The sequence below is a fragment of the Chelmon rostratus genome, chromosome 14, assembly GCF_017976325.1.
Source record: "Chelmon rostratus isolate fCheRos1 chromosome 14, fCheRos1.pri, whole genome shotgun sequence".
In the NCBI taxonomy this organism is placed as follows: Eukaryota; Metazoa; Chordata; class Actinopteri; order Chaetodontiformes; family Chaetodontidae; genus Chelmon; species Chelmon rostratus.
This window is the reverse complement of record NC_055671.1, coordinates 11,800,276-11,819,234: the sequence shown is the minus strand read 5'-3', so window position 1 is coordinate 11,819,234 and position 18,959 is coordinate 11,800,276. Positions and strand designations below refer to the sequence as shown.

The window sequence follows — 18,959 nt, the reverse complement described above, 5'->3', positions numbered from 1 at the left end:
TTTTCAAAGAAAAATCGTCGGACAGTAACACTAAGAAGAAGAGACTTCATGATGACTGAAACTTAAAGACAAGCAATTTGGCCATCATTTAGCACTTTCCAATTGAAAATGTACTTTAAGTATCTGGAAGAAATGGTGTCCAAGCTAGCAGTTATATCAAGCTAGCCATGAGTCAAACCCAGAATCTTCAGATCTGTAGTTATGCTCATTATCCATGGCACCAATAGCCCGACGCACAGTCACATGCGGGAACAGCTGTGTTCTCACAGCATGGCATGCAACAGTCAAGGGCTTGCACTGTGTAGATAACACTTGAATCCAGAAATGTGTGGCCTCACACAGGAAAGTTGTCAAGGCTTCCAGTTCTGAAAGACGTAAGCTGGAGCAGGGGCTGGAGGACGTAAAGGAACAGCTTCGCGGTAATTCAGTGAGCAACATTCAGAGTAAGTGCGTGTCTGCAATGACAATCAAGTTCCACACAAGTTTTTTTCCATCGTTGCTGTGTATGTTCTTCACGGATGCATTTTATTTTCAGAGAAAGATAATTAGCAATTAACAGAGAATTCAGCTTTTCATATATGCATTTATGCCCCCTTAATAAAGCTAAAACTTTAAACCACATTGTAGGACAAAGGCGTTTGTCGCTACCATTTGTTTTCGTTCAAGAGACGTATCTGAACCCCGTTATAAATTCCGGAAGCGTTCGTCAAATGCAGTCTTATTCTGAAACCGCAACCGGAAGACAGGTATATCAGTCAATGTGCTTCGGTGACTTGACAACGGTTTGACGGCCAGAATAACGGTAGCCTCTTCCGCCGGTCCCACAATTGTCTCGGTTTGTGGACGTTTGCTGGAGTACAGCTGTTGGTAACGGGAATTTGTCCGTTGTTTGAGACGAGTCGTATGACACAAGGACGCTAGCAGCTAGCTAGCTAAGCTTAAATGGGTTTTCGCGTTAAAAGATGATCGCCTCGCTTTCTAGAGGAAGTTTGCTGGATGAGGTTCTTCATGGGGGCTTCAATGAGGTAACGTTTATCTAGTGTTACTAACGTTAGTGTGTATAAACATGGGTTAGCTAACGTTATAATTCAACAAACGGACGCCTGTTATTTTTTGCTAACCACAGAGCAGTATAAATGACGAATTTCTGCAGTTTGTCAAATGAAGGTAATGTTGACGTTAGTATGTATTTAGAAACCAACAAAAACACGAATTGTACCTTTAAACCGGTAGTCTTAACGCTAGCTGGTAAGGACTGTTACTAAATGAGCTGCCCGTGGCTGTAGTGTGACTTTTATAAGACCATAAGCAAACCATAGTAAGGATAGCCTTAAGTGAAATGTTCAGGGAAATGTTCTCTGTTGTGTTGAAGACAGGGTGCCTTCTTTGTAAGGTATCCCGGACGACGGGCTGTCACGTGACTGAGCGGCACCGTTAAAGGTAACCGTGCGAAATACAGGGGAAGAATTCCGAACCATGCCACTCTCCACTGATCACACAATAATAAGATTGGCTTTCACAATAAAGTAAAATTTAATAGGGAGTAGGACAAAAGACGGGCCCTGCCCCCCTCTCTCCTGTCCCAACATAATAAACAAAGGAACTCATTTGTTATGCCATGGTCTCAGCCTTATTTGGCCCCCACTCTAAGCTGTGTGTTTGTACATGTGTTCGTCTGCGGTTTGTTGGATTTGTGTGTATCTGATTGATGGATTGCAGCAGCAGCTGGCAGCATACGTTTCCTGGGTGAACTCTCAGCTGAAGAGGAAGCCAGGCCTGAACCCTATCACAGACCTCAGGCATGATCTGCAGGATGGGGTGGTGCTCACACAACTAATAGAGATAGTTGGTAAATACACACATGCAAAGTTACACACACAAATGCCTCCCATTGTGCAGTATTACTGGAGGATGATAAATAGATTAAAACTTTTAGTGTGAGGAGATCATACTTTTTGTAAATAAATTAAGTTGTTCATTTATGGATGCATACGTAGTTACAACACTTTATATTTGTCAACAATCTTTACTTGCACAGCTGCCTGACCAATAAGCCCTTATTTCAGTGCCAATTAATAATGTTTCAACTTTCAGTGAGGCCTGTCTGAGATGCCGGTCCTTCAGAGTTACTTCTTTCATGAAAAGAAAGATGACCTTGTAGCTTCATTTATAAGCTTTGGCAAAAAAATGATCACAGGTGTGTGATGGCACTGCAAGATGTGAAATTCCTGCGCATTAGTATTTCTATTAAAAAATATTACATAATTGAAAAGTGTCCTCACGTATCCAAAAAAATGTTTTCAGTCTGTAGCATACTGCAGGATACCACAATATGTGCTGATGGCATGTAAGATGCTTTGAAGCTATCAGTTTGTGGTAATCTGCTGTGATGCTTCATTGTAACAATGAACTGAAGATGAGAGTGTCAACAATAGGGAAACCTTGTTCATCTAATTCTGTAAACAAAGAATATCCCCTCTCTTCTTTTTCAATGCAGTCGTTTATATTTACATATTATAAAGATTAGCATGAGATTTTAAAAATTACAGGCAGGAGAAGTATTTTTGGGTTCTGCATTATTTACCCCTCTTTACCATCTTAGTGAGGCCTGAACCTTTCCATTCCTGCACGAAGCAAAGATTTTAAATTCACTTACCAGTGATCCACCAGAGTCTGTACCAAGCACACATTTTAAAAAGAACGACAAACTCCTCTGGTCAGCTGTTGATGCTACACCATTACATGCAATGCTGTGGTATTAGTTGATAAGTTCACAGTAAATGACAGTTTTAGGTTTTTTTTTTAGCAGATTACATTGTTCCACCATTCTTGGTAGAAAATGAATGTATCATCTGTAATCCAGAATTTGTCAGGTATAAAATAAATGCTTTGTGCCACGAACTACCACCAACTATGAAATTATGTTTGGGAAATAACATAATACTGCTTTAAAAATGTTTATATGTAATATGGTTTCATTTGTACCTGAATTGTACTGCAGTATTGCTCATATGTAACGTGCCTCACCAGTGGTTGCATCCTCAGTTTTTGTTAATTCTTCTTTTCTCTCTCTCTCTCTCTCTCTCTCTCAAACCTCATTCAAATTGGCAGCAGGGGAAGTGCTGGAGGGAGTGTACAATGCTCCACAAAACAAAGAGGAAAGCAGGAAGAATGTGGAGCAAGTCTTGCAGTTCATTTCCTCCAGGCACATACGTATGCCACACATATCAGCAAGAGGTAAATCACAGAGAAGCCTGTTTTCTCACTGTCATTTAAAGAGCAGGTGTTCCTAACCTCTTCTGGTTGCCGACCCTAAATTGTCGTCACAAGGTTTAATTGACCCTAAAGGTGTAAGCACATGAAAATTATGTGTTTATAATGTAACATTTTTCTCCATTTGCATGAGCAGTGGCTCCTGTCAGAAAGCTATTTTGTCATTGTATTTTATTACCGTGTGTTGCAAATACTTTACACTTACTTCACTACTGATGGACATATGTTCCCTTTCTTTCCGCAGAGATTGTTGATGGTAATCTGAAATCCGTAATGAGGATAATTCTGGGGCTGGCTGCCCACTTCAAGCCCTCAGCCAATCACAGGGCTGCCTCGGGAAGTGGGAGGGGTTTGACGAGAGGCTCTGCCAGCCACAACCCTCTCTCCACTGTTGCACTAGCACAAGGTGCTGCTGCTGCGCTGGCGTCAGCACGACTTGATGCCTCACAGCCTGCACGTGCCACACGTATTCACAGGTATGCTAATCATAAACACAGACACAAACCCATGTCATCAATCTTTCTATAATATCCAAGAGCAGTCATTTGTTTGAGACATGTATTGTCTTTGCTGTCCTCTAGTGGACAAACACAGACCACCAAATCCTGAAATAGGGCTCATCTCCATATATTTGTTATCAAAACTGTATGCCAGTTCTTATTTATGAATAAATAACCTCTGCCTTGTTTGTCGTCTTTCAGTGGCTGGGGGTTGGATGTGGAAAAGAGTGTGTGTGTTCGTGCTCTGGTTGAGCAGTATGAAAGAGGATCTCCGGATGAGCAGGACAATCCTCAGCCAAGCAGGTAATTTGCCTTTACATGAGCTCCAGTTACCCATAGTAATTAAAAAGGCATGCAGTGAATCATTGAATTTTGTAGTTTTAATTTAAAATGATTTGTAGCAAATGCACTTACCGTTTGCCTTAACTGTGAGATAAAACTGCATATATACTTAATCTGTTTTTGTTCTGCATCCCTCTGTGTGCAGTCTAAATAGCTATTAAAATATAATAGCTAGATTTGTTTCAGGTGAACATCAAATCGTCACAGGAAAGTAGATAACTAGCCCCTTGGTGCTCTCACCTGCAACATGTAAAATTTGTAACATTAGGAAGGTGTGATGTGAAGATTTTCTGATTCACATGTATATTGCCAAAAAAGCATCTGTAAAATCTCTCACAGGTTGGAGTGACTTCCATACTTCATACACTCAGTATAGGCTGGATCATGTTGTGGGGTTGTGCCATTTTAAATAATACAGGGCTGCAATAATAGGCTGAAGAAAACTATAACCTACTGAAAAGCATGTTGGCTTTGCTGACCTAAATTCATGAAGGAGGTGCCTGCAGTTTAGTGGCCTAAGGACCAGTGGTATAATTATGCAATTGTACATTTTGTGACAAAACAATTCTATTTTTGCTCAATGTATTTTTACATGACTGTGCAACTCTGTTTGGGAAAAAAGAAACTCCACTTTGTTGCTACTTATACCATACAGTTTTGCCCGCAGTTAATTCTATGTAAATTCCCTGTTATCTGTCATCTTTGGAAACAGTGGATTACATTCTGTTGTTCATTTGTGTGTGCGTATGTGTGTGTGTGTCTCACTGCCTGACCAAGCATATGACTTTGCTTTTAGTACTAACACACACTTCGCCCTGCTGTGCATGTGTGTGTGGTAGTTCATAGGCATCTGAGCAAAACGCAGAAAAAAGAAATCATTGTTTTTTATCCTCACACATCACATGTCTGGTTTGAAGTTGTGCTCTGTGGTGTTGTTTTTTACCATCATTGTTTGTGTGTGTTTTAATGTGAGACATGTGCGTGTATGTATCTTTTTATAATTATAGAAGTGCATGCATTGATTATTTGTGCAACGATTACATGGTTTTGTTTGAAGCGAGGCGACAGACCTGCCATTACATAGGAGCTCGAGGTAGCACTTTACGTTAAAGTACAAATATTCATCATTAATTAGTTACTTATTGGCCTGCATCCTGCATGACTATATTCTACAACTTCTAGGCCATTAATGATTTTCCCCTCAATAGCCTCCTAATTACTGCTTATTGATAGTAAGTAAGGAAGTTGGCATTAATAGGTGCTTTCCAATATCTAACAAACAGCCAATATGCTACTAATATGCATGCTAATAAGCAACTACTTTGTGGTGACTATGTGTAGATTAATATAAAATGTGACCTAGCTTCATAGACTGAGAGAGTTAAGCAGTCTGCTGCGTTGGTTGCTATTTTAGCTAGCTGGAGGGCGAGGGGCGGGGTGTGTCAGAGTGAAGAGGATAACACACTGTCATGAGTTTGTGGAGATGCTGAAGCCAGAGACCCACAAGCAGGGTGGACCTTAGGCTCCTTGGAAGTATTATGCACAGCTTAAACCACTTGTAGCCCACTATGGGGGGGACACAGGTTAAATGGTAAGACCAGACACTGTGAGGCAGTGTGTGTGTGTGTGTGTGGATTCCTGTGCCAGTGCATGTGAGTTTACAGTGCTGTGATGCAACGTGAAAAGAGACTGTAAATGAAGTGTAGCGTCCGTATGCATTGTGCTTTGATTTGCAAAGACATGCAAGGATTAAAGACTTCTCTTGGCAAGTTAACATTTGAGGAAATATGTGTCATTCTCATGTGTTGCTTTTATCTGTCTGTTGCCTTTCCTCTCCTCTCTTACAAGCCCTCTGTCAAGTAGGAGTCAGAATTTCCATAAAAGAAGCATTAGTCACTTTGATATCTTTGTTTCCTTTAAATTGACATAAGCCTTTTAAATATCAACAACTTAATATGTCAATCGGCCAGGCGAAAGTAGTATGTAGCAGCACATAGAATGCTGTATTTCCACTTGGTATTTGTGCGTTTCTGGTATTAAGTGTTAACATGCATACGCCCCCGTGCTTCTCTGGAACAAATTTATTAATCAGCGTTTTGTCCTCCTCGAGCCTCAGCTCCGTCAGTCCACTGTCATCTCCAAGAGCTCCACCCAGCAGCCACACAGACAGACAGCAGGAGGACTGCCAACAACAGGAGATCAGTGGTGAGTTCTAGACTGCCAACAAACCAACATTTGACTAGTAAACCTCAGGATTTACTGTTTGACATGTGTAACACTGTGTTTTATGTGTGTGTACGTCGTGTGTGTGTAGCCGAGTCATCTCATGTTGCAGTGGAGACGGCTTGGGAGGATTCTCTCAGTGAAACTTTGGAGAAGGAGATGCAGGACACACGAAAAATGGTGTCTGCTTTGCAGGTACATGCATGTTGAGGTTTCAGTTTGATTCTGGTAATGCTATAGTGTTCTTGAGTGTTTTTCCAATCAGAATGTCTTTTAGTTGACTCCCACATTGAAGTGCTGAGTGTATATTCTGTTTTTTCCTACTGGTTGGTTGTAACATGTGTGGAGTGGGTTGTGGGAAACTGATTTCTAACACACTATTTTTGAGCTGTTTGAATGCTGTGCTCATTATACAGTATGCACACACCCACACTACATGACAACCTACCTCTGGTCCAAAGTACGAACCAGTGTCACATGTTATACCCTTTGTATTTTTAAGGCCCTGCTGCTGCATGGTTCGCTGCCTGAGGATGAACAGGATGCGTCTTTGAGTTTGGACCAAGGCACCACTGAGCAGCAACTGGTAGCGATAGTCTCTCCTTTTATTTTCAACTTTTCATCCCTTTTTCTGTCCTTCTCTGTCCGCTCTCTCTTTCCTCTGTGTCACTCGTTTTCGCTCTGTTTCACAAGCTCTTTGTGTTTAGCGCAGATCACATTTCTTTTTCTTGACTGTGGGTTACGTGTGTGTGTGTGTGTGTGTGTGTGTGCTTATGTGTGTGTCAGAGGGTGACACGGGTATCAGTTTCCCCTCTTACTCAGTCCATCGTGGTTCTCACACACATCCCTTTTTTCTTTCTTTCCAGATAATCATTCGCAGTCGTTTGGATCAGAGTATGGAGGAGGCTCAGGAGCTGAAGGTAAATCATTTGTTTTAGTTCAAACTGTTAATATGGTCTGTTCTTCTTTTGTTAGGACAAAAGACAGTTGTTTTACCACTGAGGGAATACAGTTGTGGAATGCACACTGTGATTAATATTTAATTCAGGGTGTGTTGTTTGCTGTTTGCTTTAGAGGGAACTGTTACGCTGTAAGCAGGAGATGAGAAACCTGCAAGGAGTCAAGGTGAGAGCAGCTAGATCTCCAGTTAATTTATTGTTACTTGAATGTAAGCGTTGTTGTGTTGCGCAACCTCGATTCTAGAAAAGTTGGGACGCTGTTTAAAATGTAAATAAAAATAGAATGCAATCATTTGCCAATGAACTGTGTTCCTGAACCCATGTAGTAAAATCCTTTATGCAATCATCTGTTCACAAAGTGGTGAACCTCCATCCTTGCATATGAACGACTGAGCCTTTCCAGGATGCTCCTTTCATACATAATCATGATACTATCACCTGTTACCAATCAACCTGATTACCCGTGGAATGTTCCAAACAGGTGTGGAGTGTTCCACAACTTTCCCAGTCTTTTGTTGCTTCTGGTCCAACTTGTTTAAAACGCATTGTTGCATCAAATTCAGAATAAGCAGAAATTTACAAAAATCAATGATGAGGTAAAACAAACATATTGTCTTTGTACTGTTTTCAATTGAGTATATGTGAAAAAGGATTAGCACTGGCTAAGTATTGACTTTCTGTTGGCTTATAAATGTACAGGACGCCCAGCAGCAGAGGCTGTGCACTCAGGAGGCATCAATACTGCAGATGAAGCAAGAGCTTCTCAGAGCCAGCATTACGAAGGATGAACTCAACAACCAGAACGTATGAAATAGTCTCACATACAAGTTTGCTTTTATTAAAGTGGATGTGAAATAGTTTAGTTTTCATTAGTTACTGTATATTGTAGTGTGTAGTGTGTTTCAAATTCCCCTCCTCTAATAAAATGTGTTACAGGCAGAGCTGCAGTGGAAGCTGGAGGAATCTAACAGGCTGTGGGGTGAATGCAAGGTGAGGCACTCTAATCACTCTCTTTTAATGGCTTGCTGTAACCGAGTTTATTTGTTTTACTTCATATTACACACCATCTGTTCACTGAGTTTGTAGGAAATAATGAATCGTACGTTTTGTCTGTGGATGGTTGCTTGCAGAAGGAGATCAGCCAGAAGGACAGACTACTGCAGCAGCTTAAATATAAGCTTGAAGAAAGCCAAAAAAAGCAGGTCTGTTAACCAGTTTTAAAGGGAGGTTAAGCAAGCTGCAGTGGGATCAGAATGTTTTGTCCAGCTCATTGCTTCATAGTTTTTTTTTACTTAATCTTTTACCTGCAAATACTAAAACTTACTTTGATGCAGGGGAATATGCACAAAGAATGTGTTAATGCACTCTTCCTGCTTTTATTCAATTAATTAGTTAATCACTTTAATAATCTGTGGCACGGACTAGATATATTTTAAAGACGTGTAGTGTGTATGCTGATGTCTCAGTGTGTGTCTGTTCGGCAGAGTGAATTGCAAGGACAGTTGGAGCATAAAGACAGCATGCAGGTAGTGCTGTTTCTTTCCTGACTCTTTCAGTTGAGTTTTAGGTTTCATATTCAGTCTGTACCAGACAGTAACATATTCAGATAGATGTTACACAGCTGACACTTTTTTCTGTTTGTTTTTTTTTTCAGATTCCCACCAGCACAGAAAATAATGGCTATTCTTACTCTGAAAGTCCAGCTCCCTCAATGTCAGATGTAAATATTGTTTCTGTTGATGAGGCTTTTCAGTCAGCGGGCCTGTTTATATTGTTCTACATGTGAAAACACTAACAAAGCATCACACAGCTATACTCTCACATCCCCTTGCTTTATATTCTATTGCACTATTTACATACTGTAATATGAGCACATGAAACAATATAACTCCATTCTAACTTTAAAGAATGGTTAGTTAGAGAAATAACAAAGGGTCGAACATGCTGAACACACACAAGAAAAGGCACTATAAGACTGTTTTTTGTTTCTTCTCTGTTGGCAGGCAGAGGAGGTTCAGCTGCTCAGAGATGCTCTTAGGAGTTTGAGGAACAACTTCAGAGATCACGACCCGCAGCACCATACACTGGACACCCTGGAGCAGGGCATAGTATCACTCATCGACAGACTGCATGTTCTCCATACACACAGGGTACAGATACAGCCCACCCGAGTCTTACAAATTTTTCTGTCAGAAAAACTGGATTGTGGACATCCTTGCTTGGGCCCTTTTGTGGGTTATCAGCCAGAACGCCTTGTGGTTAACTGATGTTTGACGCTAATTTGTAGCTGAAAACAGTTTTAAAGCTACGACAGAGATTGAGTTGTGAACTTATCAGCCAATGGCCACTTTAAAATCTGATTCATCTGTGTAATTGACTGAGTGAGCACTAATGAAAGAGTATACTATAAAATTGATTTATACCATGACATCTTAAATGTAGAGATTTAAAATCATAAGGCGCTGTCAACATTTATTCAAATACTGCAGGGAAGGGGGAAATCTCCAAGACGCAAAGGTCAGCACACAGACTCTGACACCTGGCCTCTCACAAGTAAGTTGTTCCAATGTGTACCCCCCAAATACACATGCAGCATACACAGAATATTTATGCTTCCCCTATGTTTCTGTTCTTTGCAGAGGTTTGTCAGTCCCACAGTGGTTCTTCAGCCTCCACTAAAATCCTTTATTTTACTGGAAAATCCCCAACGCCTCACATGATCAATATTCCAAAGAGGTTAGTGCGTGAATTGAGGTGTTTAATTTTAAAATATGTCAATTCGCCGTCAATTAGTTGCAAGCTAGCAGTGATGCTTACAATCGTAACACATAAGTTTAAGATAGTAGGCCATAGATAGAAATTAAACAAAAACTATAAAATGTCTCAAGACATCAGTATGAGTGAGTCTCTTTGTCCACACTGTACAGGCTTGGCGAGGTGACTCTCAAGGATGTTAAGGCAGCTGTGGATCGAGAGGGAAACTACAGGTACCACTTCAAGGCCCTGGACCCTGAGTTTGGCACTGTGAAAGAAGAGGTAAGAGAAGGCTGGGAAAAGACAATAGGTAATAGGACAGCAGTAGTAAAGTAGGTACACACTAGTCACAGTGAAAACTCTTGCACTTATTCTGTGCAAAAATACATTCAAAGGACACACGAGTATAGATAAGTAGTAGTCATACATGAAGATAATATGTCCTTATCTGTGTGTGCAGGTATTCCTGGATGGTGCAATCATTCCTGGCTGGGAAGGCAAAATAGTGGCCTGGGTAGAAGAGGACCGTGGCGAGGAAAGGTAACAACATGTTCGTTCTTTATCGCTCTTCATTTCCTTTTCTATATCTCAGTGGCAAGCAATACATGATCTTTTCTGTCTTAGGCCATTGTAACGCTGATTGTAACGTCACGCTGAGGAGCCGTGACACCTGTTTTGCTCCTGCTTCCTCTGATCCCAGAGGCTCATCGAGACAACTGTTCAGAACAGAGGTGGACACTTTTTGAGATTCAGACTGTTAGTAACATATTGCAGGCTTGTCAGCAAGAGATTTGGGTTGATCAGCTGGTATTGAAGCATACTGATGATGTAAATCTGCAACCAACGTGTAGAATATCGTAAAGCTCGGTGCCTTACAAAAGAAACTGCTTCCATCATGTGCTTATTACTGCCAGGCTGTAACTGTAGTATCAAAACTGGACTCAAAAGTAGACAAACATTATTTTGAATGAACTGTTTCTAAAACCACAGTACTGTAGTTGTTTCACATGTAGTTTCCTTCTGGTTTGTGTTAATTGGAATTTAGTTCATTTTCAAGTGCTCGGCATCACTTTTCCTTTCTTGTGCAGCAATGTAGTATTTAAAACAAATACTACCAGATTACATGTTAGAAATATGTATTGCCTGTTGTTCTTTAGCCCAGCTACGTTTCAGTCTCGATTGTGAATGTGAAGTTAATACACAGTATTATCGACCATAGCTAGAAAGAAGAAAATATCTGGGTTAGAAGGAAATACCACTTAATGACACAGGTGTTACAAGAATAGAAAAAGTCAGACACGCCGACTAATACAGTGACCAGATACCAGCTTGTATACCTATTACTATGTTTTGTATTAAAAACACATATCAGACAAGAGTAAAAAAGAAGGGTGATGGTCATAAGGAGATGTCCAAACAGAAAATTCTATTCCAAGAACAACAAAACGAATCAGCTATTCAGCCAGTTCAGTTCAGTAAATAGGTCCAAATTCAGATGTGGGTTTAAATGCCAGTCTGCATCACACCAGCATGCGAGTGTGTAAACTGACCTGCTGTCAGTGAATAGAAATGATGCTGGAACTTTGATGGAGAAATGTACATGAACAGCACTGTTACTTTGTTTACGTTATGAAATTGTTTTGTACATGTGTGTAAAATATTTTCACCATATCCTTAAATTTTTTATGTTTATGTCTCCTAATTGTTTAAAGAGAGAGATTTTTGTGAAGTGACAAAAAGATGCTGTGGATTCAAACTTGACATCAGACATTTTTGATGAGACTTTTTTTCCTGGAACTATGGACCATCCCACTATTTATGGTGTGCGTGTGAATGTGTGTGTGTGTGTGTGAGAGAGAGAGAGAGATCAGGATGGACCTTTGACATGTAAATGCCTGAAGAACAGTGGTTCAAGCTGTTCTACTTGATGCAGTAAAATGCTCAGCTGTCAGTGTTAAGACCCCTGAGGCCTTTATGAGAAACTGAGAGACTGAAACTGGCCCACATATACATTTTCCTTCACTCTGCTTCTGTCTTCCCATTTGGACTGGGAACGCCTTCACTAACAAGCCAACAGAAACATGCATCAGTCTACTGAATGCCATAACTGCCTGTAATGTAAAATGTACAACTGGATATTTAGTATTTGTTTTGTTTACTGAAAGTTTCACAAAATATGGATACTGTCTGTTTAAAAGAATAAAAATGGCTTTTGTTGAATGTTAGAAAGACAGATATTTTTAAATAAATTGCTTTCAAAAATGTCAAAAAAGTAATTGTTCCAGTTTTTATTGTGGTTGAGAGACAGTGGGGGAAATCAGGAGGACAAATGGCTAATAATGGACAGTTTTTGTCACATGTATTTTAGGGCTGAATGACACGGATAAAAAACATACACTGATATATGGTGGTATGATGCCAAAATGAGGTAGCAAACTAGGTCTAATGTCTCTCCAAGATTTATCTCCAGGCGATGCATAGTTGTCCAATAAACTGACTTGGGCTGCTGAACCTAAGATCATTGGGTTATATTCTTTGGTGACTGTGTTTTGAAAGGTGATGAGGAAAAAGGCACTGTGTTTATATTCTTTTCCCAGCAATGTCAGATATTAATGTATTCCAGAATAAAACAACATACTGTTTCTGGGTTACACCAATACTTTGAAGCGTCTACTTCGAACAAAATGCTGAAAACTATGAGAGACAGAGTACAATACATGATCTCAGAGTAGATCCAAATGGAAAAACAAAAACAATTTACTTCATTATTATTAATGAAAATATTTCGTCAGACCAAAACATTCCCACCAGTAATCACGTCACTGCTTACTTTGTAGGGTTGTAGGTGCTGAGATCTCTACCCTGTCCAATTTCCTACCAATGGTATGTTCAGCTATGTCAAATAACACAGTTTCATGTTATAAAGCAAAGCCTGAATGAATGCATGTACTACAACAATCAGCTATATTAGCCACAGTGACTGTCCTGACTCATTTCTGACCTGAGGAACGGGGCCTGACAGCAGGGTTTTGCAGACAAATATGAACAGTGAGGGGCCGTGTGTAGGTTTTCAAGATAAACTGTAGACAGTTATGAGTACAAAAAGCATCAACAGTGAGCAGCACTGCCATGTGCAAACACTTGGCAGGGGGAGGATGAGGTGCACTGAAGATGAGTGTCTGACCTCTGGGGAGGTTGGGGAGCTTGTTAGTGCCCCCCCCCAAGGCACATACTCTCCTCCACACATTGCACAACAGAAGGCGGAGCGCTTGCCTTTCTTCCAGTTCTTCCATAGGCATGGTCCTTTCTCATCGGCTTTGGTGGTCGTCCACTGCTCGAGACCCTTCTTCCACCCAAAAAGGTTTTCCTCCTGGACACAGCTGTCGACTGTACTCCGATGTGCGTGGAGGTTTGCAGGTAGCCCCTCAGTCTTTTGCAGCCTCTGGCTTTTGTTTGGAGAGACTTTCCAAATGAGGAAAGAGCTGAGACCATGGCGCTGTCTGTTTTGATGTTTTCATAAGTCTTCATAAATGAAGTGATGGAATGGGTGAAGTCGGGGTTGTCCAGTTTCTTGGTGATGTCCAGGAACATGCTGTTCAGCCTTTCCTTGAGGGGCAGTTCGCCTGGGAAAATAATTATTCGAGAGTTGTATTAATAAATGACCTTACATGTCAAACTAAACTGTTTTACATATCAAAGGCGTATTGTGTTCTGAGTGGGGTCGTTTATATTACTGGTATCTGTCTCCACTGAGGTACTTGGATGCGTTTGGATCAGTGATGACTCCTTTGGCTCGAGCAAGCTTTCAGCATCGGTGTCTACAGAGAAAGATTTTAAAACACTCAACAAGTCAGCCCTTTGGGGTTACAGCTGTGTGCCTTTTAGTACTGTTTATCCAGCATGGTATGGATTGGGGCCTGTTCACCAAACCTAAAGCTCCGAACAGACTAATGCTTCACAATATGTGAAAGTCACACAGAGATGCAACATCCAAAATGTAGGAGACAGCGTCACTATGAATGGGCTGTGGTCTGTTCACTCGCTGGCTTACCTGTGGCAGGACAGGAGTACATTTCTGCAGCTCTCTCAGACACAGGTGGTTTGTCCAGCACCAATGTCTGCAACCAGTCTTCTGGAATGTCTCTTCCTGTTAGAGGGAAAATGCACATTTTATTTTTGTTTATGTATACTGTATGTATATGTATATGCATGTATGTTACGGAACAACTGAAAGAGCTGGGAGTCAGATTCACTACTACATATTATAGTACATATAAATGAACTTGAACTTGATAGGACACTGGGAGGGACTAAGCCATAATGTAGAGAAACTCACCAGTGGCAATTTGATAGTACAGCTTCCGTGTGTCTGGTGACAAGCTACGAAGGCCGCTGTCATTATGTCCAAACATCATGGCTACTGTACTTTGATGCTTACAGTGTCCACCCATAATCCCTGCTGGACACGTGCAGCAGCCGATGTCCATGTTGACATGGTAGGACACTGCAGCATTTGATGAGCTCGCCACAGTGTAGCTGTCTCGATCGTTCTGAAACATTGGCATTACAATATGAAGAGGCATGTCCAGTTTAAAATGTGTCAAACTCAATTTTTAAATATTCATATACATTTTAAATATTACAGTTGAGGCCATACAAAATTGCACATACAGCTGGGCTAGAGATATCCAAACAAACATTCCACCGTGACTTTCTTCAAACATGTCAGTGAGGGACATTCAGAGGTGGACACTGAAACATTGTCTACTCAACCAACTACCTCTGAATTAAGTGCACACGAAACACACAGTCATAGTTATTCCTTTGTGTATAACCATGTGTCTGTTTGTCCCAGGGTGTTTATCTACTACTGCTGGGCCACTGGTTGAAAATGACAATACATTTGGTCTCAGCCAACAGAAGATGCACGTGTTTATTTGCATACAGAGATGCACATGGACATGCGTTGTGATGCCAGGTGTGAACTGACATACTTAAAGCTGTCCGCCCACCCACCCAATCACCTAAGATGCATGTTCATGCCAGGTGTAAACGGGCTACACTTAAATTAGACATTGTAATTACATTGTAAAAGTGTGTTATAGCAATTCTAAAATATTTTTGCCCTGGTGTGAGCTAACATTTGGCCTCTACAGTTCACCTGCCTGCCACAGAAGTGTACCTGCACAACAGAGTCTGTCCCGATGCCATCTGTTTTCAATAACCTCTTAAGAGAAGTTTGCAGCCGATTGTTGGCAACGTCTGTGAGGCGGCGGGTGTAGTGTGCCTCCATCCTTGTGACCACAAAGTTCACCAACTGTGTCACATTGTAGGCTTTCAGTTGGTGGAGGACCTTCTCTTTCACCACCCTCATGGCACTTTCCACATAGTCGTTGGTCTGGTTCCCTCTGGCGGACAGCTGCACCTGCAGGCAGATGGCCCACTCCTCTCGCTGCTTGAAGACCTCCTGAAGGTGTCGCACAAACTTTGGGTGCTGAGAGACAATGTGGTCCTCGATCAGCCTGTTGTAACCATCCATGAGAGCTGCTGGTGTGGAAGCATACACCAAACCTCTGAAGGACTTCAGGAGGTGGGCCCTGTGCTGCACAGGGACTCCATTTGAACTGCTCCACAGCCATCTCCACATGGCCTGAAGGAGGTGGGACACACAAAGGACCAGTGTGGCTTTGGGGAATGCTTCATGCAGTGCCTGTCTGAGAGTGGTGCAGTTGTCAGTCATTGCAACAAGAGGTCCCTCTGGGTGGCCAAAGAACCTGTCAGGTGGAAAGACAGTCTGTAGCAGCTCCACAGCAGCTGAAATGGTTGCCTGGGTTTGAGATGTGGTGATAAACACACCCAAAGGCAAACCACCAGCCGACGAATGCGTGAGGAGTAGGAAGAGGCGGTGTTTGTGGCGGTTAAAATTCCCTGTAGAGTCCACAAACACCATCTCACTACTCTCTTTTAACCTGGCATGGACCCTCCTCATCATTGGAGTGCAAATGGCAATCACCAACTGATTGTCAGTGGTTTTGCACATCCTGGCACAGACATCTCCTTGCTCCTTGTTGTAATTAGCAATGGTTTGTTCAAGATCTTTGAACATCTCTTCCCCTGGTGCTGCACTGTATGCTTTTCTGAACAGTTTGCAGTACAGTCTGCAATAAAGAATATGAATGGTTCAGCATGTAAAATTTTAACAATTCAACTGACAGCAACAACTCCAAAAGATGTTGGGATATTATAATAGTTTGTTTTAATGAACTGATAAGTTTGACTTGTTCTAAGACAGTGTTGGGATGCTGTCATTCAATGGCAAATTAAACAAATGTAAGACAAATTCTGTGATTGACTGGTCACTAACCTGTAACAAAACTGCAAATCTGGACAGACCGAACGATCTGCAGCAGCGTACACATAATTGTCCTGTTCCTCCTCTTGTAAATCGTACTTCAGCATGCTGAGTGCTGATGAAGGAGAGTGGCCACTTTCAAAAAGCTTTTTCAGCTTTTCAACAGTTTCCCTTGAAACATCTCTCCTCGTCGTGGCTGCAGTACATGAAACATGATGGTTGTGCTCATTGCGCAAGTTAACATGAAGGACGAGTCCCTCCTTCATGTGAGGATCTCCAGATCTGAAATGAACAACAGTAAATTAAGCTAACAATAACAGCTAAGACTATGAGGCAAATGCCACTGAGACATGTGTTTAACCATATTATTAAGTCTGATGTCACATCAGTGACACAACTGATGACATATACCCACATTCACTTTCACAAAACGAGTTTTTATGATGAATTACCAACGTTATGTGTGTGGCAGGTGTTGGGTGTTTCTGACTGACACACAAACACTACATGAATGTGAAATGGATCAGAAGTTAGAAGATGGAAAGCTTGAAATAGTGCTAGCCCTACCCAACTGACCCTTCACCAAACCCCTCCCCTGAACATCAGCTATCCAATCAGGTTAGTAACTGTGACTCGGCACCGGCAGGCCTGTCGAGCTTTGCATTTCTCTACATGTTGTTGCCTCTAAGAAGAGCGATACTCGGCATCCCAATAGTTTGGAGGGTGCCCTAATATTGTAGTCTTTCAAAAACCTAAAACACAAGAGCAAATGTGAATACTGTGAATTTCGCCACCATAGTCACCATAAACATCTTATGACAGTGCGAGAAGGAAATTTTACAGGTGTAGCCACAGTAACTAAGGAGGATGGGGCAAAGGGTCAATTATTACTTAGAATCTCCTCATGGGTGAAAATTTGACTATAAATACTATTGTTTTTAGATTAAGTCCCTCTCAGCTGTATTAACCAGTTTCTTCTAAAGATTTAACCTTTTGAACCTTTAAAAAAAAACACTAACCTCGACTTCCGTTCTCCACATCCTGGCTGCCTTTTCAAGATCAGGAACAGAGTAGCTGGGCAAGAAGTGTTCTTCTTCATTGTCCTGCACCTGTAGTCCACCTTCAAAATGAAAGAGCAAAAGTTAGTTAGGCATACTGAATGAAGTATAAAGACATGGATACAAAGGTATGGGTATCACATGGATGGATGGTTCAGCGGATAATACTTACTCGATACTTGTTGTAGCGCCCAGCATTAGGGTACGTTTTGGACTTTCGCCATGTGTAGCCTGATGATCTTTGGAAGTCTTCCAGCCATCTCTTTGTCTCTTCCTCACTGGACAGCTTCAGTTTTATGGCTGCCTTGAAATTGATGTCTCCCGTCGTCTCAAAGCTGCACACAGTGTGGCTGTACTGCTCTGGCAACAGTTCCTGTCAAAATAAGACAAAGAATGCCGACCTGTCCATCACAGAGAGCTATCATAGCACTGTAACCAAGGCTTGAGCCTCAGAATACCATCATCCAACATTCACTATCCAGCTTAATTCGCTAACGACACACTTTCTAAACTAGAGAGAGAGAGATAGATAGATAGATAGATAGATAGATAGATAGATAGATAGATAGATAGATAGATAGATAGATAGATAGATAGATAGATAGATAGATAGCGCTGAAAGGGCTTATTTTGATAGCTAGCATTAGCTGGCTGGCTAACTAGCTCTGACAGACGAGACACTTTAACTCAGTTCTGACCTCCAAAGTCACCAGCGACTGCTCCCGATCTGTCGCTTTATTACAACTCCTACACCACGTGGGGCACATAATAATAAACACTGTATTAACTTGATAATTAACAACTGACAGTTCCCGTGGCTAGTTGTGCCAATTTCCTCTTCTTCTTCTTCTTCTTCTTCTTCTTCGTCTTCTTCTTCTTCTTTGAAGTTTATTGGCGGTTAGCAATAACGAATTGGTACATTACCGTCACCAACTGTTATGGAGTGGGAATCAGAATGCCTTGTATTTACCATACTAATTTGTATCCCCTCGACAGCTGCAACGTTTAATCAATTTGTTGTCAACTTTTAACTTAATCGCCAATTACTTTGATACTCAATTAATCGAGTATTTTTTAAAAGAAATTAAGCAGTTAAATGTGAATATTTTGTAGTTTCTTTACTCCTCTACGAGAGAAAACAAAACATCTCAGCGTTGTGAACAAAACAAGAAGTTTGAGGTCGCATCTTGGTCTTAGGGAAACACTGATTTTTCACCATTTTCTGATATTTAACTGACCAAACAACTAATTTATCGATTATCAAGCAATCGATTAATCTGGAAAATAAAGGACAGATTAATCGACAATAAAAGTTTTCAAATAGTCGAAGCCCTAATCTTCTCAATCATCATAGTCAGTTTAAGATAGTGAAATACTATTCAATAACACTCATTTCTTGAGTTCTTTTGTAGATTATCTATTAGATCAAAGTGTATTTTGAGGTTTTGAATTAGACCCCGTCTTTCTTTCTTATATTTCTGACAGTGTAACATAGCAC

At 41.1% G+C, this 18,959-nt stretch overlaps 2 protein-coding genes across 3 annotated transcripts; one reads left to right on the top strand and one right to left on the bottom strand.

Annotated features, from left to right (window-relative positions):
• The first annotated feature begins 796 nt into the window (after positions 1 to 796).
• On the top strand, positions 797 to 12,350 carry LOC121616850 (dixin-A-like). Of its 2 annotated transcripts, none has more exons than XM_041951678.1 (21): positions 797 to 1,025; positions 1,720 to 1,849; positions 3,112 to 3,237; positions 3,518 to 3,749; positions 3,975 to 4,076; positions 6,232 to 6,320; positions 6,430 to 6,533; positions 6,841 to 6,924; positions 7,205 to 7,258; positions 7,413 to 7,463; positions 7,997 to 8,101; positions 8,234 to 8,287; positions 8,428 to 8,499; positions 8,782 to 8,823; positions 8,952 to 9,017; positions 9,301 to 9,447; positions 9,787 to 9,850; positions 9,937 to 10,033; positions 10,225 to 10,333; positions 10,512 to 10,591; positions 10,676 to 12,350. In XM_041951678.1, the coding sequence occupies exons 1-21, from the start codon at positions 963 to 965 to the stop codon at positions 10,683 to 10,685; spliced, it is 1,881 nt and encodes a 626-aa protein (XP_041807612.1). In that variant the 5' UTR covers positions 797 to 962; the 3' UTR covers positions 10,686 to 12,350. The 2 variants fall into 2 exon arrangements, with proteins under 2 accessions (XP_041807612.1, XP_041807611.1); XM_041951677.1 differs by having other exon boundaries at positions 6,226 to 6,320.
• si:dkey-75a21.2 (uncharacterized protein LOC794385 homolog) lies at positions 12,099 to 18,311 on the bottom strand. The gene is made up of 9 exons (XM_041951675.1): positions 18,160 to 18,311; positions 17,634 to 17,834; positions 17,423 to 17,523; positions 16,416 to 16,685; positions 15,234 to 16,209; positions 14,388 to 14,601; positions 14,103 to 14,198; positions 13,786 to 13,869; positions 12,099 to 13,674 (listed from the first exon to the last, which is right to left on the bottom strand). The coding sequence occupies exons 1-9, from the start codon at positions 18,226 to 18,228 to the stop codon at positions 13,259 to 13,261; spliced, it is 2,427 nt and encodes an 808-aa protein (XP_041807609.1). The 5' UTR covers positions 18,229 to 18,311; the 3' UTR covers positions 12,099 to 13,258.
• Between the last annotated feature and the right edge of the window lie 648 nt (positions 18,312 to 18,959).